This window comes from Microcebus murinus, chromosome 24 (genome assembly GCF_040939455.1).
Source record: "Microcebus murinus isolate Inina chromosome 24, M.murinus_Inina_mat1.0, whole genome shotgun sequence".
Lineage (NCBI taxonomy): Eukaryota > Metazoa > Chordata > Mammalia > Primates > Cheirogaleidae > Microcebus > Microcebus murinus.
Genome location: NC_134127.1, coordinates 25,541,162 through 25,564,492, shown reverse-complemented (window position 1 = coordinate 25,564,492; position 23,331 = coordinate 25,541,162). Strand labels below are relative to the sequence as shown.

Below are 23,331 nucleotides of genomic sequence, written 5' to 3'. Positions count from 1 at the left end.
CTAAAGCAGTGGCTCTGGCGCTTGTTAACTGTGTGAGCTTAAGCAAGGGTCTTGAACTCCCGGGCTCAAGCAATCCTCCCACTTCAGCCTCACAAAGTGCTGGGATGACAGGGGTGAGCCACTGCACCCAGCCAGCCACTGTTTGCAATTTCACTCTTACAGATCACTTTCTTCTCTGTGCCAGAGGCTGTGGAAGAGAAGTCAAGTTCTCCTCTGCTTACTGCAGGCCAAATCCCAGGGGCCTGCCTGGGGCAGAAGGACTGGTGTGCAGTCACCTCCATCCCTTGCTCTTTTGAAGTCGATTCCTCAGACCAACCCAGCAAGCCCTGGGAGGCCACCTTCACAAACAGTTCTGTCATTTACAGTTTAACATGTTGACTGCCACACCATAAAAAAAATTTTTTCACTGGGGCCACAGTGTTTTATTAAAATGATCCCTTCTAATTTGTTATTTTGTATTGTTTTCTGCGCATGAATTATGTGCAACACAATCCACATTTTTAGAATTAAATTGTCCATATTAAGATTTTCACAACCAACCACAAGGTTTTGCTTCATGAGGCCCCAGGCCCAAAACTAGCCTGATTTTAAATACAATTCACATGGCAATGTGTTATGACCCTTTACTGACAAATAAAGATGACAACAGAAAATAACAAAAACCTTTATATTCATGTGTCTGTACTAGTTTTATCTAGCAGTTGCCAACAACATGAGAGAAGTGTTTCTCTACAACCCTCGATTTCTGAATTGTTCAACATATCAATAGTCACAAATATATCAACTTAAGGACTAAACAAGCAGCTTTTCCATAAAGGCCACTGGTCACACCAGGAGGCAGCCAGCTCCTCGCCCCTCAGCCCCTTAGTGTCTCTGTCCAGGGGGAAGGATCCAGGCAGGCCCGCATCCCTGGATCGCTCTCCAGAAACAAAGAAAAAATCCTACTTTCCTATTTCTCATACTGGAGGGCCTTCAAGTCAATCAAAGTTTCAGAAACAAAACACAACACCTGCAAAGCAATGCTAGGAGCACAGCAATTTCCCTGAGGCTTTCATTTTCATTGGCCCATTGTCTCCGGGAAGGGAGGTTTTGCCCTTCACCTAGTGTTGTGGTTTTTCTCACAGTAGAATTAGGAAGAATTAACTGAAAAAATCTAACCTTCTGAAAACTCTGCCTTAGACACCACTCCAGTAAGATGAATATCAACAGTGCTGACACCCCCGACCCACCCTGTCCTCTGCACACAGCCCCACTCCCTGGCCACTCTCTCCTTTCCAGACACTCAGGCGTCACGGTCACCAAAGGGCAAGGTTCCATGCAGAGAGTCCTTAACGCCTTCGGAGAGCTGGGACTGCTCTGGCCCCTCGGAGGACAACTGGGGCTGACAGTGTGGGCACCACCAGGTGAGCCTCTGGAACCCACTGGGTGGCCCAAGCGCCTTCTTCATGACCTGGTGCCCGGCGGGGCAATGTTCTTTCTGGTAGATCTGTGTGTGCTTTTGTTTGCCCTCGAGCTTGCCCTGAAGCCAGTCTGTACTGAACTCCACCACGTGGTCCACGAGGGCCTCCAGACGTGAGGGACTCAGGAGAGAACCGAGAGCCAGCGGGTGGATCCCTGCTTTATATAAGGCTTCGTTCTTAATGATGTTCCCTGAAAGCAAGCAGGGAGAGGATAAGGGAAGGAAACAGGGCACGCATCCAATAAGTTAACAGCAGCAGGGAGGCACTGCAGGAAGACCCGGAGTCAGCTCTGCCTCGTCCTGGAGGGTCCCGGACAAGTCAGCAATCTGAGTCCACTTCCCTGTCTGTAAAATGGGTTTGATCATTCTCCCCTTTAAGGTTGTTGTGAAGTGAAATAAAGCTCACGCACAGCCCGTTGTCACAGCAAGGAGGTTATCAAAAAGGGCTCGGGCACCTGACTGGACTTAAATCCTAATCCCACCAGATTTTCCAATATGACCCTGGCAAGCTCCTTGGTCACTTCATGCTTCCCTTTCCCTATCTATTAAATGGAGACAGCTGACCTGGTTTTTATGAGCAACAAATAAGAATTCACTAAAAATGCTAAGCATAGAGGCTACGTAGAGAGTGCTTGATACATATGAACTGTTATTATTTACAATGCCAAGCATAATGCCTGTTACATAGAGAGGGGTCTTGTCACTCTCAGACAAATGATTTTTCCTTTAAGCAACTCTGTGGGGCTCCTTTCCACCCCATTAGCCATACCTAACCCTGAGAAGTGTCTCTGATCCAACAGTGTATAGCAGACAGGCTGAGCCTGGCCCAAGGCTTCCAAGGCTTGTCCTCGATGGAACTTCTCAGACAAGATGTCACAGGTGGGTGTGACTACTGGGGAAGAGCTCCAAGACATCTGACAATTATAAAATACCAGGAAGCCACCACCACCAAAATGCAGGATCAACCTGGGAAGACAGAACAGATCACATGTACGCACAGTTAGCACAACACAATCAGATCATACATATGTACAGACTGCACTCTGAAGTCCGATCACACATATGACCCATGACTTACAACGGTTCCACTTACTATGTTTTGACTTTCCAGTGGTAAAAAAGTGGCACACACTCAGTAGAAACCATACTTGGAATACTCATAGAGTCATTCTGTTTTTCATTTTCAGCACAGTATTCAATAAATTATATGAGATATCCAACTTTATTATAAAATAGGCCTTGTGTTAGATGATTTCTCTAACTGTAGACTAATGTAAATGCTCTGAGCACATGTAAGGTAGGCTGGGCTAAGTTAGCTATGATGTTTGCTAGGTTAGGTGTATTTGATGCGTTTTTGATGTCCGTGTTTTCAACTTACAATGGCTTCACTGGGAAATAACTCCATTGTAAGTCAAGGAGTATCTGTACCGCTGCCATTGTATAGCCAAGTCATATGTACACACAAAGCATTTATCATCAGACCACAAATACATACAGCTTCCACTGCATAGTAAGGTCAGATGCACATGCAGCTAGCATTTTTCATCACATCACACATGTGCGCAGCTTCTACACTGCAGCCGCGATTAACCTGGGGAAGCTAAGTGCCCATAAGAGAAAAGAGATGGCTCTGCCAAACATAAACATCTCAGAACTAAATGGAACCATTAAAAAATATATATACATACATGACTACAGCAATACATGTTCACAAAAGAAAATTTGGAAAACACAGAAAAGTCTATATAGGTCAGGACATGTGGCTACCTGAACAAAAACAGGGCACATTAGGAAGGAAAACAGAAATATTGAGCCTAAGGAGCCACCACACCCAGTCCCAGGCAACATTTATCAAGAAAGACACAACTGCATATACTTCCATGAGCTTCCTGATTGCCAAGGACAAAGCAGAAACCTCACAAACTTTGATAGAGAAATAATGGGCTACTTTGTAAGGAAAACCATCAGACTGGAACTGGACCCCACATCTGACGGAGAAGAAACCCTAGATCTCCGTGTCTGGCCTTAGTTGTGTTCTCAAATGAAAATAAAAGGTCTACTTTAGCTGAGCAGGGACTGAGAGGAATATCTATGCATCAGATCTGACATGATTACTCAAGAGAAAATACATAGGCAACAGAAATCAGCAGGGATCTCAATATGAGAGAGATGAAAAGAACAAGAGATAACAAGCAGCACTGGGTTTTATAACATGTATGATAAGATCTAATTGGACTGTGATTCTGAGCAACTGAGAACTGTAATGCAAGTGTTAGGAAAGAATTCTTCTTTTCCTTTTCACGTGAGAAGCCAGCTAAGCTAGCACTTCAGTACGGCCACAGAAAGGCGCAGCTGTAAGAATGTTCATTCTCTTCGACCATCAATTACTCCTCTGGCAATCAACCCTAAACATAAAGTCTGATACACAAAAATATTGTTCTCAACATTCATACATTAAAAACTGGTAAAATCCTGCCCCTAAATTTAGGACACACTAGTCAAGCCATAAAGTGCTCTTCAGACACCTTCCACCCCAAAAGTGCTACATTTGTTGGGAAAGTTCTCCCTTCTCCAAGTTACCCCAGGGTACAGACTGTTCAGTCTACGTTCTATCATCGGCTGGTACACAAGCAGTTTCTCTCTCCTAGACAACAGGGTTCTAGGGAGCAGGTTGGATATCCTCCTGAGTTTGACCCCACAGCCTAGGGCCACATGAACACCACAGACCCCGCAAGGACCCAGACGGTCACACCATTACCTTGGAACAGGATCCTTCCAATCGCCTCTCTTGTTGGCTTTCTTGGCTCTAGAGAACTCGTTCACCCAAACACTGCCAAACAAACCAAATCTGACCTGCAGCCACCTCTCCGCTCCTCCTGCAGGGGTGTCTCCCCTCAAACACACAGGGCCATCACCTCCTTGGAGAACAACGAGCTCTGCAGAATGAAAGGCTCCATCAGAGATCTTGGGTCCATGGGGCCACGAGGCCTGCTTCTGGTCGGCGGCCCCTTCCCCCTGTGCTCCTCTGCATGGACTCTCTAGCACTGGGTGGTTGTTACCAGGGCGCCCCATTTCTTCATCTGGATCAAATCTTAGAAATAATTTCTTTCCATGGACCTAGAAAAAAAATGAATATGGATCTAAGCCTTATAGACTCAGAAAGGGGATGTGGGGTGTGTGCAGACATTTGCAAATTTCTTCCTTCTCGCCTCTCCCATGAAGCTTTCCCAAGTTGAGGCTTCGGGCCCTGCTAATATTTTGCTCTTTTGCTCCAGTGGTGTGAGTAGTTAGTACACGGTTTTCCAAGTGACTGGAAGTAAGTGGAAAAATTAGTTAGCAATGAAATAGACTCGTGCTAGATAGCAGGGCCACCCTAGAGGAATTACTCCCAACTTTTCATGGATTAGCTAAGAAATAAATACAAACTGTCATTTTTTTCATTCAATTCATAATGTTTTTCCATGCTAGAAATAACCAGCATGTGTACACACAAATTGGACTTGATAAAAATGGCAGCCATAAGAGAAGTCACAATTTACACTAGAGCTCAGAGATGAAGTAACTTGCTTAAGAGCACACAGCTAAGCAGCAGCAGAGCCCACTGAGTTACTCTCCAAATATTTCCCAGTGCCTTCTACCTGCCAGGTACTCAGCTAAGTGCTAGGGATACAATACAGCTCTGCCCTGTTCATCTGTCTCCTCCACTCAACAGGCAGGACAGTTCAGCAATAAGGGTGCAACAGCAGAATGCCCTGGAAGCACAGAGGTGGGGTCTCTCCCCCCCAACCCCCCGAAGCAGGCAGAGTAGGCTTCTCAGAGGACATGATGGCTAAGCAGAAGCCACAAGAAAGACTAGGAGTTGCTGTGGTACACTGAGAGGACAGCGATGGGGGCAGAGTTGGGAGAAAAAGACCTGCCCAAGCAGGGGAGCAGCGTGTCAAAACCATAGGCAGAAAGACTTTTAGTGACAGATTTGGGGCAGGACAAGAAGGCTGCAGGGGTAGGCAGGGGTCAGACCACAAGAGCCCCTTGAAGGGATTCCGACTCCTGCCCAGGGCAAATGTGAGCGAGTTTGAACCTACACCCAAAGGCTCTATGCCTCCTTCCTTCCCTCCTGGTGGCTGGCCCTGTGGGCTCAAACATGGTTCCCAGCCAAGGTGCACATCAGATGCAGCTGGAGAAAACGGAATCCCTGCAGATCCTCTCAAGGGGGTCTCCAGCTCATACACACGTGTTCTTTACAGTACCACAGCTGAGCTGAGAAACATCAGACTGAAAGGCAGAGCTGCGCTGGAGTCCCAGCTTGGGTAGGTTGGGCTCAGGAAAGTGACAGCCTGACATGTCTGGGGCAGATTCCAGGGGAAGTGCCAGCCCTGCTCCCACAGAGAAGATGCACTCACCTGGGCGTCCTGCAGCCACAGTGCCTGGAAGCCATCAGGGTGAAGCTTCTTACTGCTGCCCCCTGTCTTGACTACCTGCTGGCCCACAAAGGAGGACACCAAATGGTGGAATTTCCTCACAGACGGCCCTTCTGGCATCCCTGCAGGTAGAAATGAGCAAAAGAGGCCACAGTCTTAGCTAGTTCCTCTCTTGTGTTTCTGACGGGTGCCAAGCTCCAAGTAGCCACGTTTGCCACCAACTTTGGGAGCATATATGGCCCAAAAGGGAGCGTGGCTGGGACGGGGGCAGGGGTTGAGGGGGGTTCAGATCACAGAGGACTAGCTACAGCAGGGTGTGGCCAACTTCGCAAGAACGGTTTCCCTTTCCAAGCCCTTCTGGCCTTTCTTCATGCAGCAGTTATTAAGCACCAACAGTGTGCTAGGTGTCATATCATGGGCATCATCCACTTTGATCCTGTGGCAGGGGAGACCAAGGTGGAGAAGGCCAAAAGGGACAGAGACACATCTGTGGGCAGGGCGTTCCCAGGACCACCCCTGGAGCAGGAGAGACCTGCATGAGATGACCAATATGGACAGAGCTCAGAATCACAAGTGCAGACCTCCCAGCCACGCTGGTCCAGCTTAACCACCCGATAACTGAAAAACAGCTGTGGTTCCACTTTAACACTGATAGAGGGTTACCCATGATGCCTTCTCTCTCTGCCCCTAATCATCACAGGCCACTGAGAGCCACCTGTACGAGACAGTCTGCATGGCCTGCAACCAGCTGACCCGGCACAGGAGCGCCCCAGCCTTAGCCAGGGCACACTGCTAACCACCTGTTCCCACACCAGCATAAGACTCTGGTACGGTGCCAACTGAAAAAAAATTAGGTACTTGGCATGGTGGTATTTCAGGGATTCTAAAAAACACATTTAAAACTATTTTTTAAATCTCAGAAATGAGGATGCCTCTTACCATGTATGCATTCTCACAGTTTCACTTAGCAGCACATTCAAAAACGTGTACCTTATATTCGATGGTGCCTTAGATTCGCTGAACCGGGGTAACGTTTCCCCTAAGCACACTCTCAAGACACTTGAGGGAAGCCTGACACCAGACACAGCTGACCTTAATCAGTTCTCTGAGCCTGGATGCTCTCCTAGGGAGGAAGCTTCTGGAAACGCCTCCCTCCGGAATGCACCAAGTACCTAAAAATCTCCCGACACGTGCACATGTCTTTTTAGGTATTTTAAGGGACCTGGACAGTAGGAAGCTGCCCCTAGAACAGCCTTAAAAGGCGAGAAGCGGAAGGCGCCTGGCATTGGATGGGGCCGCCGTGCCGCCTCCTGCCCATGCCTGAGCCGGGGTTACAGTGGCCAGGCTGGGTGGCGGGCTTGCGGGTACAGAGTCGTCGCCACTGTCCTCCCCCAAGGTCTCTACTCCCAGAGGAGCGTCTAAAATGACTGATTTTCCCAGTGCTTCCTGGGGGCGCAGAGACTGGACTGTGGGTCACCGGGGCCTCCCAGGAGCGACTGGGGAGGCACCATGATAAACAGGCAAAAGACAATTCCACCAGGGGTGCGGGCGCCCTTAAGAGACGCTTAATTTTTCTGTAATTGAGTTTTCAAGATAAAAAAAACTCGTGACAAGGTGCACCCGCCTGGCGCGCGGGCCGCGAGGTCCGGGGAGCGTCCGCGCACGGCCGAGCGGGGCCCAGGGCCTGGCGCCTCCCCGCGCCCTCTCCCCATGCCGCCGCCGCGAGGCCGCGAGGCCGCGGGCCCACGGGAGGGGCGGGCGGCTGGACTCACCGGCTCGGGTCTGCGGTCCCTGGCCGGCCCAGGCCCAGCACCGACGCGCGGCGGACTCGGCAGCCAGGAGGGACCGGCGCCACAGCCCGCGCCCGGCCGCGCCTCCCGGACAGAGCGCGGGGGGCGGGGCCGCCACGGCGGGCGGGGCTTCGGGGCTCCTCCTCTGCCCCAGAGGGCGGGGCGCGTTGTCCCGGAGGGCTGGCCGGATGGGGTTCGTCTCTGGCGGGTGGGAGGGGAGGGGTGAGCGTGCGGGCCCCTCCCTCGGGCGTGGACGTGGAGCTCTGTCCCGGGGGTGCAGCCTCCTCCTGCAAGGGGGCGCTGGAAACGGGGAAGGCTCAGGAGGGAAAACTGGATCAGAAGGACGGGGGCTGGCACTAAAGACACTCTTTATTTATTTATTTTTTTGAGACAGAGTCTCACTGTGTTGCCCAGGCTAGAGTGAGTGCCGTGGTGTCAGCCTAGCTCACAGCAACCTCAAACTCCTGGGCTCAGCGATCCTCCTGCCTCAGCCTCCCAAGTAGCTGGGACTACAGGCATGCGCCACCATGCCCGACTAATTTTTTCTATGTATATTAGCTGGCCAATTAATTTCTTTCTATTTATAGTAGAGCCGGGGTCTCGCTCTTGCTCAGGCTGGTTTCGAACTCCTGACCTCAAGCAATCCTCCCGCCTTGGCCTCCTAGAGTGCTAGGATTACAGGCTTGAGCCACCACCGCGGAGCCCACACTCTTTATTTATTGCCTCACAGAGGCATTTTCAGAGAAAAGTCGATGGGTGTCTGAATGGGAGAACTTTTGGGTGGTTCAGGCGAAAGGAACTTTCAGTTGGCCCAAAGGAAACAGGTGCTCAAAATTCTCATGAAGCTTTTTGAAAATGGAATTTTTTTGCTTTATATTATTTGAATATTATTATTTGAATTTTTACTGTAAGCAAATTTTGCTTTAAAATGTTTGTGTATTAAATTTTTATTTCTAAGAATAAAAGAGACAAAATAATAGGCTATTTAAAGACAAATAATGTTCCATTGTTGTTAGTTCTCCAAGGAGGATAAGGATCCAGGAGCCAACGCTTTCCAGGAGATCAGCAGGGAAGTTTGGGAAACTGTCGGAGGAGGTGCTCAAGAAACGTCCAGAATGGCAGTCACTATGGACCCTCGCTGAGGGGGCCCTGGGCAGGACATGGCCGGCACAGAAGACAAACCTAACTAGTCCTTAGAGACATGGCTGTGTCCTGTGGATTGAGAGGGAGTGTACAAGTGGCCTTCCCAGGTGCCCACCTACTGAAGGCATCCTGCACATAAAGGGATCCTGGAGGCAGAGGAGTGAGGTTGAGGGCATGGAGTTTGCAGGAGGGATCCCTTAGAAAGCCTCTGGTCTCCCTCTTCATATCTGGCCTTTCTGTAGAATAACATCCTCACCACAGGATTCTCCTGTCGTGGGATCAGGCTTACCCTAATGGTGGCTTCTGGAGCCCTGAGCTCTCCTGAGCTCTCCATCCTGCAGACTGTCTGAGCTGGGAGGGAAGCCATAGCTACACTCCTTCCCTCACCTGGTGGGATGGAATACCTGGTACCTAAGAGGGCTCTTCTGAGGCCAATGGGCTATGTCATTGAGATACCATATGGTTCACAGCTTGGCTCTGTCATTTATAATTATAGCTATTGTTTATCAAGCACATACTATGTGCAAGACACTGTTGTGAGCTCTTTACATATATGATCTGATTATTTATTAACTGTAGGAATACAAGCAAGTCACAGTATCTCAGAATCCATTCATTAACTGGGATATCTATTTGGTGGTATTGTAGAAATATTATAAAACCACACTTCTCAAACTTTCTGGTGCATATGAATCACCTGGGAACCTTGTATAAGTGCAGATTTCTGACTGAGGTCTGTAATGTGGCCTGAGATAGTGCCTTTCCACCAAGCTCCCAGGAGATGCTTGCCCAGGAACCACATTTGGAGCAGCAAAGACTTAGAGCACAGTGCTCAGCAGTTGATAAGGACCCGAGAAATATGTGTTGAATGAATGATTAAATGACTTTTTAGGAAATACACATAAACTGTAAAGTGTTGTGCAAACATATGCAATCATTGCTCTTAGACAATAAGGCTGGGGAATCTGCCTGGAAAAGGCAAGTAGCTGGAAGAGTAACTGTAGAGTAGTGGCTAAGAACACAGCTCCCACCCCACACTGCCTGGGTCCAAATTCCACCTACAGCTGAGAGAGCCTGAACCAGTAACTTAACCTTCCTGTACCTCAGGTTCTTCATCTGTAATGTGGAGTGCAATGCCTACCTCATTGGGTTACTGTGGGATGTACTGAGATGATTCACATACATCACTTAGCACTGGGCCTGGCATATGCAATAACTATACATTGTAGTAATAATTATTTTTCTGCCTCCAGGATTCGGGTAGCCCCCAAATCCGGAGGAGTCTGGGCTCCAGCACCATGTGGGTCAGTGACCAGCTTTCTAAGGGCCATGGAGCGAAGTGCTCCCGGCTTCTCCAGCAGGGATAGAGTTTAATGCACATGGAAATAGATTAAAATACAACCACCACAAAGAAAGCAAGAAAGAGAGTGAAAGAGAAAAGCAGTAGGACTCAGGGAGGAATCAAATCGCTGCTGAAGGTTGTCGGATTCCGCAGCCCACCAGAGGGCTCATATGGCTCTAGAGGCATCTAGAGAGCATTTTCGACTAAGTGAGGCTCCAGGGTCTCTTCCAGTTGCCCCTCTTTTTTGGGCATGTGGCCAAGGATAGCAAGCCCTATTCCTCAAAGGCTCTACATCCTTCTTTCATCATGTTCAAGTTGGGAGAATTTGGAACCAAGGTTTCTTCTGAACTTCTAGGACACTGAAAGACTCTAGACTCAGGCTGTGCAGGGCTCCCCAGCTTGTAGATTTCTGCTCTTTAGGAAAGGCAGGGTTGAGTGAGGTGTGACAGCCCAGATTCTGGAGTCAAATAGCTGTGGTTTGAATCCCTATTTGCACTTAGCTCTTTGACCTTCAACAAGTGACTTAAAATCCATGGGCCATATCTTTGTGTGAAAAACATAATTGGGAGAATGTGTGGATATTAATATTTTCTGTGACTATATGAAGCTACTAGCAGTGTCTCACATGCAGTAGTGCCCAATGTGGGTGTTTTTTGTTAGCAGAATTTGGGGGCTGGTCCCAGATTGACAGCTTGAAAACTCAGGCTACACTGGAGGCTGCAAGGGAAGAGTAGGAGATTGCGGGCGCCCCCACATGGTGGGTACGCTAACTGCAAGAATGGTGCCTCCTGTCAATCGCAGGGCCTTCCTAGTGAGGGTGGGTGGCCAGTGAAGGCTGCTCTTCCTCAGCCAGCTCTGTGGCTTTGGGTCAGTTCCCTCAACAGCAGGACAAGAGAGTTTGGACCAGATGATCTCTGAGATCCCTTATGGTCCATAAACAAGTCAGGCATGGCAACTCACCAATCCAGGCTTCCTTTTTCTTAGCAGGGTTCAATTTTCTTTCTGGTCTATTCAATCTCCCAGATCAGGTATTATAAACCTTAGTGATACTAACTTCCTGCATCCTTAGCAACTGGTCTCCTGTAACCCCATTGTACTTAGGCCTTCTGGAAGGAAGGAGTTAGCAGAAATTCCTCAGCCTTGTGCTTGGACAATTGTGCAAACAGCTGGATCTTAGGCTGCAGGATCTCTCTGGAGCCAAGAGCAGCTTTGGGGGCCTTGACACCTGCCCTGGGATTCTTCAGTTGCTTCACTTCATAGCTAAACAGGAAGGTTTACTCTGGGCCCAACTTGTCAAACCAAATGCCAGGACAACCTAGGTGGAGCTGACCTGGTGACAGACACAACCTCGCAGCTCTGGACTAATCCAGAACCTCAAAGCAAGCGTTCTTAACTTGGGTTATATGGAGAAGCTTCCAGAGTTCATAAAACCCCTAAAATGGTGAGTGGGGTACAAAATCTCAAGCTATGTGTACCTTTCTGGGGAAAGTGAGCACAGCTTCTATACATTCTCAGGTAGGTCTGTGACCCACCCCCCAAAGTTAAAAAAATAAACACTGCCCCAGCTTGTGGAATTGACTTACTCCAACTGTTGTTATGTGGGAAGCCACAAAGGTGCTCCAGTTCATAACCTGCAGCTCCTCTCAAACCTCATCGGTGCAGGTGAGTAGTAAGGAGATGCCAAGGTCATTTGATAGATTTAAGAAAACACACTGAATTAAAGTGCAGCAAGCCCTGTTGTTCTGTGTAGCAATATGGAAGACCTGGAAATGTTCCCCGCTAGGCTGCCTTTGCTGGGATGCATTCTTCAACAGCCCTTCATTTTTATTTATTTTTTTGAGGCAGGGTCTCACTCTGTCACCCAGGCTAGAGTGCAGTGGCATCACAGCAACCTCAAACTCCTGGGCTCAAGCGATTCTCCTGCCTCAGCCTCTTAGAGTGCTAGGATTACAGACATAAGCCATCATGGTCTCCCTCTGTTGCCCAAGCTGAGTGCAATGGTGTAATCATAGCTCACTGTACCCTTGAACTCCTGGGCTTAGGCCATCATCCTGCCTTGGCCTTCTAAGCAGCTAGGACTACAGGCATGTATCACCACATCCAGCAAATTTTTATTTTTTTGTAGAGGTGGGGTCTCGCTATATTGCCCAAGCTGTTCTCAAACTCCTGGCCTCAAGTAAACTTCCCACCTCAGCCTCCTAAAGTGCTGGGGTTATAGGCATGAGCCACCCTATCCAGCCAGTTATGTTTTTGATCTGTGAAAAATAAGGATAATTCAAATGATTATGTAGATAAAACTATTTCAAAACATGGGAACTGTGGTGGAGGTGGCAGCAGGGTAAGGGGGACTTTGGCTGTGATAAGGCTAGAAGCCACTTGAAGGAAGTCTCTAAGGAAAGATGCACAGCAGACCACTCTTGGGGGTGGACAAGGGGGTTGATTCCTGAAAAGGTTTCCAACTCGTACCACTGGGACAGCAATGCTTGGGAAATCCTTGAATAATACAGCAGCTCCTTTAAATTGGAAAGTGTGTGGCATTGTGTTGTATCCACTTCTTTGCTCAGTAGAGCCCAGGCCCTAGGCCTACTTAAGCTTCTGTTATTCAGGGCCACCTGCCAAGGCATACCTTAAATCAGGCGGGGCTGGAAAGAGCTGTCTGGAGGGAAGCTCTAAAAACGACCCATCCAACACACACACATCGAGTGACCTCTGTTGGGCCATAAGGAATTTTCCTTGGTGGTTGGTCCAACCTTCTCCCAGGAAACTAAAGCCCGAGGTGACCTGTCTGAAGTCTCACGGTAGTCAGTGGTGGCACTGGGGTGTGCGTTCTTTTCACCAGCCACTGTCACCTGCAGGGGTCACCTTGACCAGTGGCCAAAAATAAAGGGAGGGAGAAAACCCAGGTCAGAAGCAGCCTGTGAGCGGATCAGCAGAGAGGCCTCTGTGGCTCAAGAGTCCCTGGAAAAGGACAGCAGCGTCAACCTCCCAGGAAATCCCTCTGAGGGAGGAGAGGGGAAGGAGGAATACAGATAAATTTATTAGTTAAATACTGATTTTACAGCCATTTCACCTTAAGACAATGTTAACAGGTTTGTGGGGTAGAGAGGGTATATGAGGTGGCCTTTGGGAAGAAAACAATGTAAATGATGATTAAAACAGAATCCTGGTTTAAAGATATTCTCTGCTACAGCCAGTAGGATTTTGGAGTGGGGGGCTGGGTGTTTTGGGTGGGCGTAGTAATGCCACAGTCAGCCACCGCTCTGCTGATAACAAGGACATGGGACAGCCTTCGTGAGCCCCAGTGTCCTGGCGGGAACTGAGCACCGTGTGGAGGAGAAAGTGGCCAATTCCAGAAGGGGCAGCGCTGGAGACCCTCCCCAGGCCCACTGTCAGCATCTTCTAATGTCTTCTGTCATGGTCGTCTTCTTTCTCTCTTTCCGTGAGTTTTATTGCATTTGTTTGCTTTGAATTTCTGTTGCAAAATCTCTGGCTTTTTGCCTCCTGGACAAAAGATTTCTGCTGGAGAAAGGAAGCAAATTCTGAGCACTTGTGGCCTCAGGCCGCCGTCTGGCCAAGAGGCCTATCTCCGCAGAACAGCCCTGGCGGGATCTGAGAGCAAGTGACTGAGTCCTCGAAAAGCCCCTGCCCCCAAGCGGGACGGTGTTCACCACTCTCTCCAGAAGGGTCTGAGGCTTAGGAGAGTGTTTGCCAAGCTTGAGCAGCAGGAGCCCTCAGTGTATGGTGGGGTGAACGAAGGATATTGGGACATAGACTCGAGGGGTGCTGTCCAGCTAAACTACTGAGCTCTTGTTTTGCCAAGGGAGAGGCACATCTGAGCTGAATCGCTCAGAGCAGGAGAGATTTTTATTTAAAAGGCCTTGGAAGTGGAGAGAGGACAGAGAGCAAGGGATAAAGCCCGCAGCAGGGGAGGAGCCTGGGGGCGAAGGTGCCAAGCTGCGTTTGGATGAAGCTCTGAAGCTCTGCGATGTGGCAGGTGAAGGCCAGGAAGCTCCCCAGGAAGCGTTCAGTAACATCTGCGTCATACCCAATGTTGTGGAGTCAGATCTGGCAGGGGGGACACGGGAACGTGTCACGCCTCAAGGGGAGTGTTGGGCAAGGGCAGGGTGGCCCAAGGGGCCTGTCACATCCACACACGTGTCAAACAGGTGCCCTCCTTCAGGCCGGACAGAGCAGGGGCCCCAGGCCTGCCCCTCCCCACCTTCAAATCCTGGGCAGTGGAAACCCAATGGAGAAACCACTGCCTCAGGCCACAGCAGGGGAAGAGCAGGAGAGAAGGACATCTTGTCTCTCATCAGAGACAGGGTTGGGGAGAGAACAGGAAAGAGATCTCCCACGCAAGGCACGGACAGACGTCGTGTGCTCGTGGTGGAGGGTGGCTCTTCTGTGTCAGAGTCTGGGCTCTCCCCAGTACCCCACCTTGAGAAGGCATCTGAGAAAATCCAGCACCCACTGCCCCAGCCGGATCGGTGACTTCAAGTTTCTTCCCAGTTGTTCTTCTGGAGTCATTCTCAGGCAGAGGAGCCCGAGCCTGGATCTCTGCTGTCCTCCAAGTCCCAGGTCCGTGCAGGAATTTAGGAGAGAAGAAGGGGAGATTACGCAGTGATTATGTCCCCGTGACTGTCAGCCAAGACCAGGCTGTTCCAAGAGTCCTGCTTGGAGCTGCCCTGTGGGGACTGGCTGACGGGAGAGGCGTAGCCTTGTGGGGAGAGCTTCAGGGCCGAGAGGACCGGGTGGATGGAGGGCCCATGGCTGGACATCGTGCTGACCGAGAACGTCTGAAAAGCAGAAAGTGTACCATGAGGCTGATAAAATCACTCCTGAGGGAGCTCTGGGCTGGGGAGGGGAGCCCAATAAGCAGGCAACCCCGGGATGGCTCAGACCCCAGAGAAGGGCTGGGCGAGGGAGCAAGGGGCGCATCTCTGCTTTTCCTAATCCCTGCGGTCTGGGTACAGAGGGTCTGCGTGACTCATCGCTGCTTCTGAGCACAGTACACAACTCGGGCTGTGCCCCAGTGGGTTTGCAGTTATTGTGGTTTCTCGGAAGGCTCTGACAGTTACACGAGACATCGTCTACAATCCCATCACCCTAACGTCTCCACATCCAGAGAACCTGCCTGCCAAGCACCAGGTTCTCCCAGGCAGTGAGTAGCTCGTTAGGGCACAGCCTCTCTCGAGTGCAGAGGAGAGCAGAGTGGAGCCTGCAAAGAGAAACCCTGACCCCAAAGGAGCAGAACTGCAGGGAGGCAGAGACGCCACCAGGTCATCTGCAAGAAGGACATGGGGCCACTGCTGGGCCATCTCCCACACACGTATGGAGCTGGGCCTCATGAAGTGGCACCTTGCCTATGACCTCCATGCAGCCTCCGCCGGCCCACCTGCCTTCGCCTAGGCCATGGGGCTCCTCCTGCCCCACCTCCTCCTGACAAAGTCCTTCAAGGCCAAGGTGTAACCTCCTGTCTCTGACTTAGGGGGCAGACTTGCCTAGAAACACCCACCCCACTGCTCTGCCTCCCATCAGCCCTGCACGCACAGTCTGATTCCGGCTGCAGTGACGTGTTCTCTTCCTCCCCACTCCCCTAGCCCTGTGTGCGGCCCCCGGACTCCTCTCTCCTTGTCTCCAAAGTCGTGGCACAGAGGAGCTGCTAAACATTCGTGTGTCACAGCTGTGTGTCCAAATCGACGTAGCTGCTCAGATGTTCTGAAATACAGCCTTGTGCAGACGCCCCTTGCCTGTGGGGTGTGAGGAGCCTGAGGGCAGGAGGCTGGGGTTTTCCAGCCTGTGGGGCCGCTCCTGCCTAATGCCAGCCTGCCCCCCTGGGATGCTGCAGCCCGCCTCCCCGCATCCACCTGTACCTGGGACATGGAGCTGCTGTGCCCGTAGTGGGACGGCAGGCCGGGCTCTGTCTTGATGGGGCGCATCTCTTCGCTGCTGCTGCTGCTGCTGGGGGCGTTGCTGGAGTTGCTGGAGGCGCTGCTGCTGGGAGGAAGGCTCTCGCTGCCCGGAGGACCTGGAACAAGGCAGAGTCAGGACACCAGACCAGGGGCAGGGACAAATGCACGGCGGCCCTTTGAGCCAGCCGGGAGAGGTCCGCAACAAGGGCTTTATTTACGTTTGCTGGGGAGAGAAGTAGGGGTCCTTATCAGTGAGGGGACAACAGTTCTCGAAATGGGGCAGGAGTTTCAGAATTCCAAGGGGACTTTTTCAGATGCTGAGCCCGCACTTCCCCACCCCAGGTCCTAAACACAAATTTTTTAAAAATGCAAATACTGTATATCATAGGGTACCCGCAGTGGGGTCAGGGCAACATCCCGTAATTAAATACTTGAATATCTCTACAGTAAAACACATGAGTATTCACACTAAGTAGGATAAAAAGAGCCTATCAATGGCCTGGTGTCTATTCAGATTAGGTTTTGCTGCCAAAGCTAGTTTCTTGGCTGACAGATCAATCTTTTAGGAATATGATTGATGGGACCCTGTCCTCCCAGATCCTGCCCCAAAGAGGACTGAAAGGAATTGAGTCTTTGGGTGGCCACAAAACCCAAGACGAAGGGACCACATGACACTCCTCTTTCAGGCCCTTGACTGGCTCGGTTGGCCCTGTGCAGTCTTTGCAATTGGCAGTAATCAGGCTACAACCCGAACTGAACCTCTTTCAAAAGCTCCCACTACGCTCCCTGGCAATGTTATATTTTTACTGAGTTACTCATTCTATCCTGAAAAGCCGGGATGGATGATGTTGCCATTGCAGCTTGGCAGCCTGGGCTGGCCTGTCTGACCAAGGACACGTGATTCTCACATGCTCTGAGGGCGCCTGACTTATTAGTATAATTACATACAGGTCTTTTCCTCACCTGCTGGTGTCTTAGATTTATTAAGGTTCTTGGGCTTCCGTTTTCTCGTCTGAATCCCCTCTTTCCGCATTGCAAGAGGCCTGGGGACCTAGAGGGTCACATGTCAATATAAATGGTTTTGCATCTGCACACAGTCTGCTACAGCATCGAAACTCCCACATGCACACTGTGAGAAGGAAACATCTAAGCAACTTCTGCACAGACCTTGGGGCTGAGACGGGGTGCACGGGCCCCTGGAACTCCTGCTGAGGAATAAATTAATTCTATGTTAAAAATGTATCCAGCACCTGTGTTCTACAGTGGGCGTTTTACTAGAGCCTGGAGAAGGAGAGAATGAAAGACACAGTTCCTTCCCTCCAGAAGTTCATGATTTAGTGGAAAAGACAGACACGTAGAAACAAGCAGACTCTGGTAGGTGATGTGGGAAGACAGAGAAGAAACACTAAACGCTGTCCTGGGTTGGGGAGAAACACCAGGCTACCAACGAAGGTTTCCTGGGGAGGTGACACCCAAGATGTAAGAGGTTGTGAGTAGACAAGGGACAGACATTTCAGGTAGCAGTTGTGCAAAAGCTTTTATCATCCACCCCTGGACACTGAAAATAAAAAGGGAGTGCCATTAACAATTATGCTGGGGAAATAGGCCTGGGGGGTGACAGTCCCAATGAGCTGAGACATAAAGTCACTCTACCTAGAGCAAGCAGCTAGGCGCTGCATTGGGCCTGGCTAGAGCAAGCGGTGGGGTTTCCACAGGAGATGGGGAGCAGTAAGAGATTATGGCAAAGACACTGCCCTGTGGCCACGTCCTGGGACAAACTGTCTGTGGACAATGTTTTTACGACAGGTCGTCTTTCTAGTATTTTTAGATATAGTACCTCCCCTACATCTGGTTTCTCTTAGGCCAGGCCAAATCTTTTAGCTCTGGTCTGCTCTATGCTGCTTTATCGCGTGGGATTAATACAGACTACACCTGCAGATATGGAAAGAGAAGCAATTACTGCTTCAGAGATACAAACAGGGAATGGTTAGGAGAGAAATGCACCAGCATACATGAACTTGAGCTTGCCTCCTACCCAACCGCAGAGGAGGCGGGATTCCTACCTGCACCCGCCCGTCATATGCCCGTGGATCCAGCCATTCCACATCCTTTCCCAGCGCCAGAGGAGGGCGCCCTCCCAACCTCTGCCATTTTAAAGCCCATCCTCATCTCAGAAGACTTTGCCCTCATGTTTACTCTCACTCACTTAGATACACGTTTTTTCAATACTCCTAACATAAAATTTACCACCTTAACCATTTTTAAGTGTGCTGCTCAGCAGTATTAAGCATCTTCACATCGTTCTGCAACCGTCACCACCACCCATCCCCAGAACTATTCCCATCTTGCAAAACAGAAGCTCTGCGCCCATTAAAACACCAACTCTCCAACCCTCCTCCCTTGAGGCCCTGGCAACCCCAACTCTGCTTTCTGTCTCTATGGTTTGACTATTCTAGGGACTTCAAATAAGTGGACTCATACACTGTCTTTTCATGACTGGCTTATTTCACGTAGTATAATGTCTTCAAGGTTTATCCATGCTATGGAATGGCCAGATGTCTTTCCTCTTTAGGGCTGAATAATATTCCACAGTGTGTACATATCACATTGTGTTTATCCATTCATTCATCCACAGACACTGAAGTTGCTTGCACCTTTTGGCTATTGTAAATAATGCTGCTATGAATGTACAAATATCTCTTTGAGGCCTTATCTTCCATTCTTTTGAATATATTCCTAGAAGTAGTATTCTGGGTCATACAGTAATTGTAATTTTGGTGTTTTTTTCTGTTTATTCTGTGGGTTTTTTTTTTTTTTTTTTGAGGACACTTACTACTTTACTTGCTTATTTACATACAGACAGGATCTCACTCTGTCACCCAGGCTGGAGTGCAGTGGTGCCATCATAGCTCACGGTAGCCTCAAACTCCTGGGCTTAAGTGATCCTCCTGCCTCAGCCTCCAAGCCTGGTTATTTATTTATTTATTTATTTATTTATTTTTAAAGACAGTGTCTTGCTATGTTGCTCAGACTGGTCTCAAACTCCTGGCCTCAGGCTATCCTCCTGCCTCAGCCTATCCTCCTGCCTCAGCCTCCCAAGTAGCTGGGACTATAGGCATGCACCACCATGCCCAGCTAAATTATTTCTATCTTTAGTAGAGATGGAGTCTCACTCTTGCTCAGGCTGTGAACACTGCCTTTTTAAAATAAAAAGCACTATATGATGGAGATTGTTCCATGTCAGAATGTAAGCTCTTTGCGTTCCGAAAATGTTAACCCTTTTTCTGACACAGTGCACACTGGCTTTTATTTTCTTTAGGTGTTATTTCCAGACACCAATATTACATGTTTATACAATCAAATATATCCAACTTTTCTTATGTGGCTTAAGAGCTTGAAGAACTTGGTTAAGAAGTTGTCCTCCTATCCCCAAGGTTAAATAAGTACCTCCCCTTACATATCCTTCTAGTACATGTATTGCTTGGTATTTTTTATTGTGTTTAATTAATTGCCTAGTTAATATTATATTGTCTGATATTTTAATTTTATTTCAAAGAAGTTTTACATTTAATATCTTTAATTCACCTGTTTATTTTTGTTTAAGGTAGGAGGTGGGGGTAATGCTTTGCTGTTTTCCAAATGAATAGCCAGTTATGTCAATGCAAGTATTCTTAAGCAAGCTATCCTTCTATGCACTGAGTTGAAACGTCACCTTTGTCACATATCATGCTACCATATACCATACATATACACACATAAGCTCCTCATCTGTAACCTTTATACAACGTTGAAGAAAGAAAAGACCAGCAAAATCGCGAAGATTCCCTTCTAAATCTAAGTATCTTTGTTACGAAGGGAGAATGAATTCTAGTCTGAAGAGAAGACAGGTGAGAATGGAGAAGTGGGAATGAAGGCGCGTGGCTGCCCTGCCTGGCAGAGCTAGGCAACGAGTGGTGCATGGGGTCCGGGTCCACTTACACCGTGGAGCTTCATGTAGAGGCCGCAGGCGTTGCACACGGGCTCACCCTCTGCGTTGCGGCGCCACAGTGTGGTGGTGGTCGTCTGGCAGTTGGCACAGGACAGGCCCACTCGGCGGGAGGCGGACTACAACACAGGAAACAAGCCCTTCACGCCCAGGGAAGAGGTGGGCACCGCCCTTCTACTTCACGCGGGGCCTCGGGGCTGGGCCACTCGAGTGGGTGAGGCTGTGATGGATCTGTGACCAGTGACACACCTGACTGTCCCACTACCTAAGCCACTCCTAGGAGTACATGCAAACAAGACTTCTTTTTTTCTCTCTCTCTCTTTTTTTTGTTGAGACAGAGTCTCGCTCTATCACCTGGGCTAGAGTGCCCTCGGTTCAGCCTAGCTCACAGCAACCTCAAACTTCTGGGCTCAAGCAATCCTCCTGCCTCAGCCTCCCAAGTAGCTGGGACTACAGGCATGCACCACCATGCCTGGCTAATTTTTTCTATTTTTAGTAACCTAACTGATTCTTTCTTTTTATTTATTTATTTATTCAGTAGAAACAGGGTCTAGCTCTTGCTCAGGCTGGTCTTGAACTCCTGACTTCAAGTGATCCTCCTGTCTCGGCCTCCCAGAGTGCTAAGATCACAGGTGTGAGCCACAGTGTCAGGCCAAAAACAAGATTTCTGCTGCCTGTGGAGAGTGAATTTGGGCACTAAAGACCTGGTTTCTAGTCCTAACTGTCATTCAATGTAACACAAATAACCCGGCTAACACTGGGCACTGTGGGCAGAAAATCTTCTTCCAAAAGTAGAATTAGCATTGGCTTCAGGTGCCAGGTGTAGGCGGTGGGTGAGGAACTATTGTATCCAAATGGTACCAAAGACTGAATGGCTTTGGGATTCAAGAAAGGGAAGCACAGGGCTTGTTCCCTCTGCTCCTCCCTCCCCAATACTCACAGAAACCAGTTGGTGTTGTTTAAAATCAAATTACATTAATAAAGAATATGAAACCAGGGGCCCAAAGTCTGCATCACAGGCCCAAACTTCCCTGCCATGGGGTCACAACAAGCTGCTTAACCTTCCTGGGCTTTAAGTTTTATCAACTGAACAGGGTAAATAAAGAACAGCCTCTGTTGAAGTTACTCATAGGGGTGATGTGAATGGAGGAGACATTCAGGACAACACTGGATTGGGACCCAGGGAGCCTGGATTCTGGGTGGAGACAGGAGACTCCATAGCTGTGTGCCTGGGGGTGAGGCCGTTAGCTTCTCTGAGTCTCACTCTCCAGGTCTGCATATCAAAGGGATTGAACTAGATGGTCTGGAACCTCCTTGTAGCTTCAGCTAACCCGGAAGGGCTTGAGAAGTTACTATGGTGTCCCCGCCCACCTAACCCACAACCTTGAATTCCAAAATTCAAAACCACAGGATTTCCCACCAAGGAGAGAGTCCTGCAGCTGGGGCCGGTGAGGCCCATGCTTACCAGGCGGCGCTGGGGTTTGATGAGTGGCCGGTTGATGCCATTCATCTTGTGGTAGAGGCCGCAGGCGTTGCACAGGTAGTGTCCCGTCCCGTCCCGCCTCCAGAGCGGGGTGGACATGGCCCCACAGTTGACACACTCTCTGCCTTCCGAGAAGTCATCAAACATATCTACTGGGTAGGGGGAAAGGGACAAAAAGAGACACAGAGGATTAATTCTTTCTTTGTGCTCAGCACTCTTACATCTGGGAATCTAGAGCTCACAGAAATAATGCCCTTTCCCTAGAAGGAGGGAAAGCCACCTGTCCCCACGGCGACCCCAAGCCCTGGGGCAGCAGCTCAGAGGACTTCGATGGGAAGCACTTTGACTCTGGCTGTCCCAGACACAACTCCTCCTAGCATGAGAAAAGGAAGAGCCCATCACCGGGATAATCAGAGGCTGGGCTGGGAGGTGGGGTGCCCGAACTTCAGCCCAGATCTTGCATGCAGAGCCTCCAGCCCCAGGCCCTCACCTAATGCTGAGGTCCACTCATATCTTTCTCTCTCTCTCTTTTTTTTTTTTTTTTTTTTTTGAGACAGAGTCTCACTTTGTTGCCCAGGCTAGAGTGAGTGCCGTGGCATCAGCCTGGCTCACAGCAACCTCAATCTCCTGGGCTCAGCGATCCTACTGCCTCAGCCTCCCGAGTAGCTGGGACTACAGGCATGCGCCACCATGCCCGGCTAATTTTTTGTATATATATTTTTAGTTGGTCAATTAATTTCTTTCTATTTTTGGTAGAGACGGGGTCTCGCTCAGGCTGGTTTCGAACTCCTGACCTTGAGTGATCCGCCCGCCTCGGCCTCCCAAAGTGCTAGGATTACAGGCGTGAGCCACCGCGCCCGGCCTTCTCTCTCTCTTTTAACCCTTTCAAAATTAAGATTACTTTTCCCTTTGAATAAAATTATAATAAATATTTACTTTAGGAAAATCAGACAGTACCAAAATGTATAAAGAAAATATAGATCGTCATCAATGTTACAAACATTTTATTCTATTATATCCTTTGCAAGTCTTTATATTTTGACATGTTTGCCTAGTTGAGGTCAAGCTATATAATTTTGAGCCTGTTTTGGGGGTGGAGGCTTGGTTGGGTTTTTGTTTGTTTTGCTTAATATCAAAGCATTTTCCCACATGAGAAATTCTTTATAAACTCATTTCAGCTTGGTATAATATTCTATCACATAAATGTACCATCATCGAACTTATCATTCAACTATTAAACTTTATCCGGTTTCATTTTGTAAATATTGCATGTTTTGTACATAAATCTGTGAGTTTCTGATTATTTCTTAGAATACGCTCCTAAAAGTAGAATTTCTGAGTCAAAGGGACTAGATTTGTAAGTTCTCAGAATTTTCAAAACTGTCCTGCAAAAAAGCCTTCACTGGTTCATCATTCCTATCGTAATACACATGTATGAATGCTGTGTCACAGTTTGACACTTTTTCTTGCTTATTGGTGCATACCATATAGGTGAATATTATCATATGAGTAAGGCCACCTCAGAGCTGCTCCGATGCGGGGAGCGTTCCCCTCCCACCATAGCAGGCCAAGGTTTGCCACTCTCCTGCACTCCCCCTCCCCGGCACCTTTATCTCCATGTCTGCAGAATGTCACAACTGACAAATTCCACTTGTGTCCATTCTCTTTGCCCTGGTCAGACAGGCTGGGCCAGTTTTCTCATTCCCTGTGATCTATTATATAGAAAGCCTGACTCAGAACTTCCGCAAGTCTCTGACTCCCTGATATCCTAATTTCCTGTCCCTAAACACATCTACCTT

At 49.1% G+C, this 23,331-nt stretch overlaps 2 protein-coding genes across 3 annotated transcripts; both read right to left on the bottom strand.

The window, feature by feature from the left end:
• Positions 1–395: 395 nt before the first annotated feature.
• On the bottom strand, positions 396–7,778 carry NEIL2 (nei like DNA glycosylase 2). Of its 2 annotated transcripts, XM_075997191.1 has the most exons (6): positions 7,650–7,778; positions 5,935–5,999; positions 5,860–5,883; positions 4,218–4,576; positions 2,229–2,425; positions 396–1,650 (listed from the first exon to the last, which is right to left on the bottom strand). In XM_075997191.1, the coding sequence occupies exons 2-6, from the start codon at positions 5,995–5,997 to the stop codon at positions 1,283–1,285; spliced, it is 1,011 nt and encodes a 336-aa protein (XP_075853306.1). In that variant the 5' UTR covers positions 5,998–5,999; positions 7,650–7,778; the 3' UTR covers positions 396–1,282. The 2 variants fall into 2 exon arrangements, with proteins under 2 accessions (XP_075853306.1, XP_012608409.2); XM_012752955.3 differs by having other exon boundaries at positions 5,860–5,999.
• Positions 7,779–13,171: 5,393 nt separating this feature from the next.
• Positions 13,172–21,730, bottom strand: LOC105864817 (transcription factor GATA-4). Its single transcript, XM_012752957.3, has 5 exons — positions 21,515–21,730; positions 20,043–20,168; positions 17,028–17,115; positions 16,026–16,180; positions 13,172–14,948 (listed from the first exon to the last, which is right to left on the bottom strand). Exons 1-5 carry the CDS (start codon positions 21,677–21,679, stop codon positions 14,766–14,768), a joined length of 717 nt encoding a protein of 238 aa, XP_012608411.2. The 5' UTR covers positions 21,680–21,730; the 3' UTR covers positions 13,172–14,765.
• Between the last annotated feature and the right edge of the window lie 1,601 nt (positions 21,731–23,331).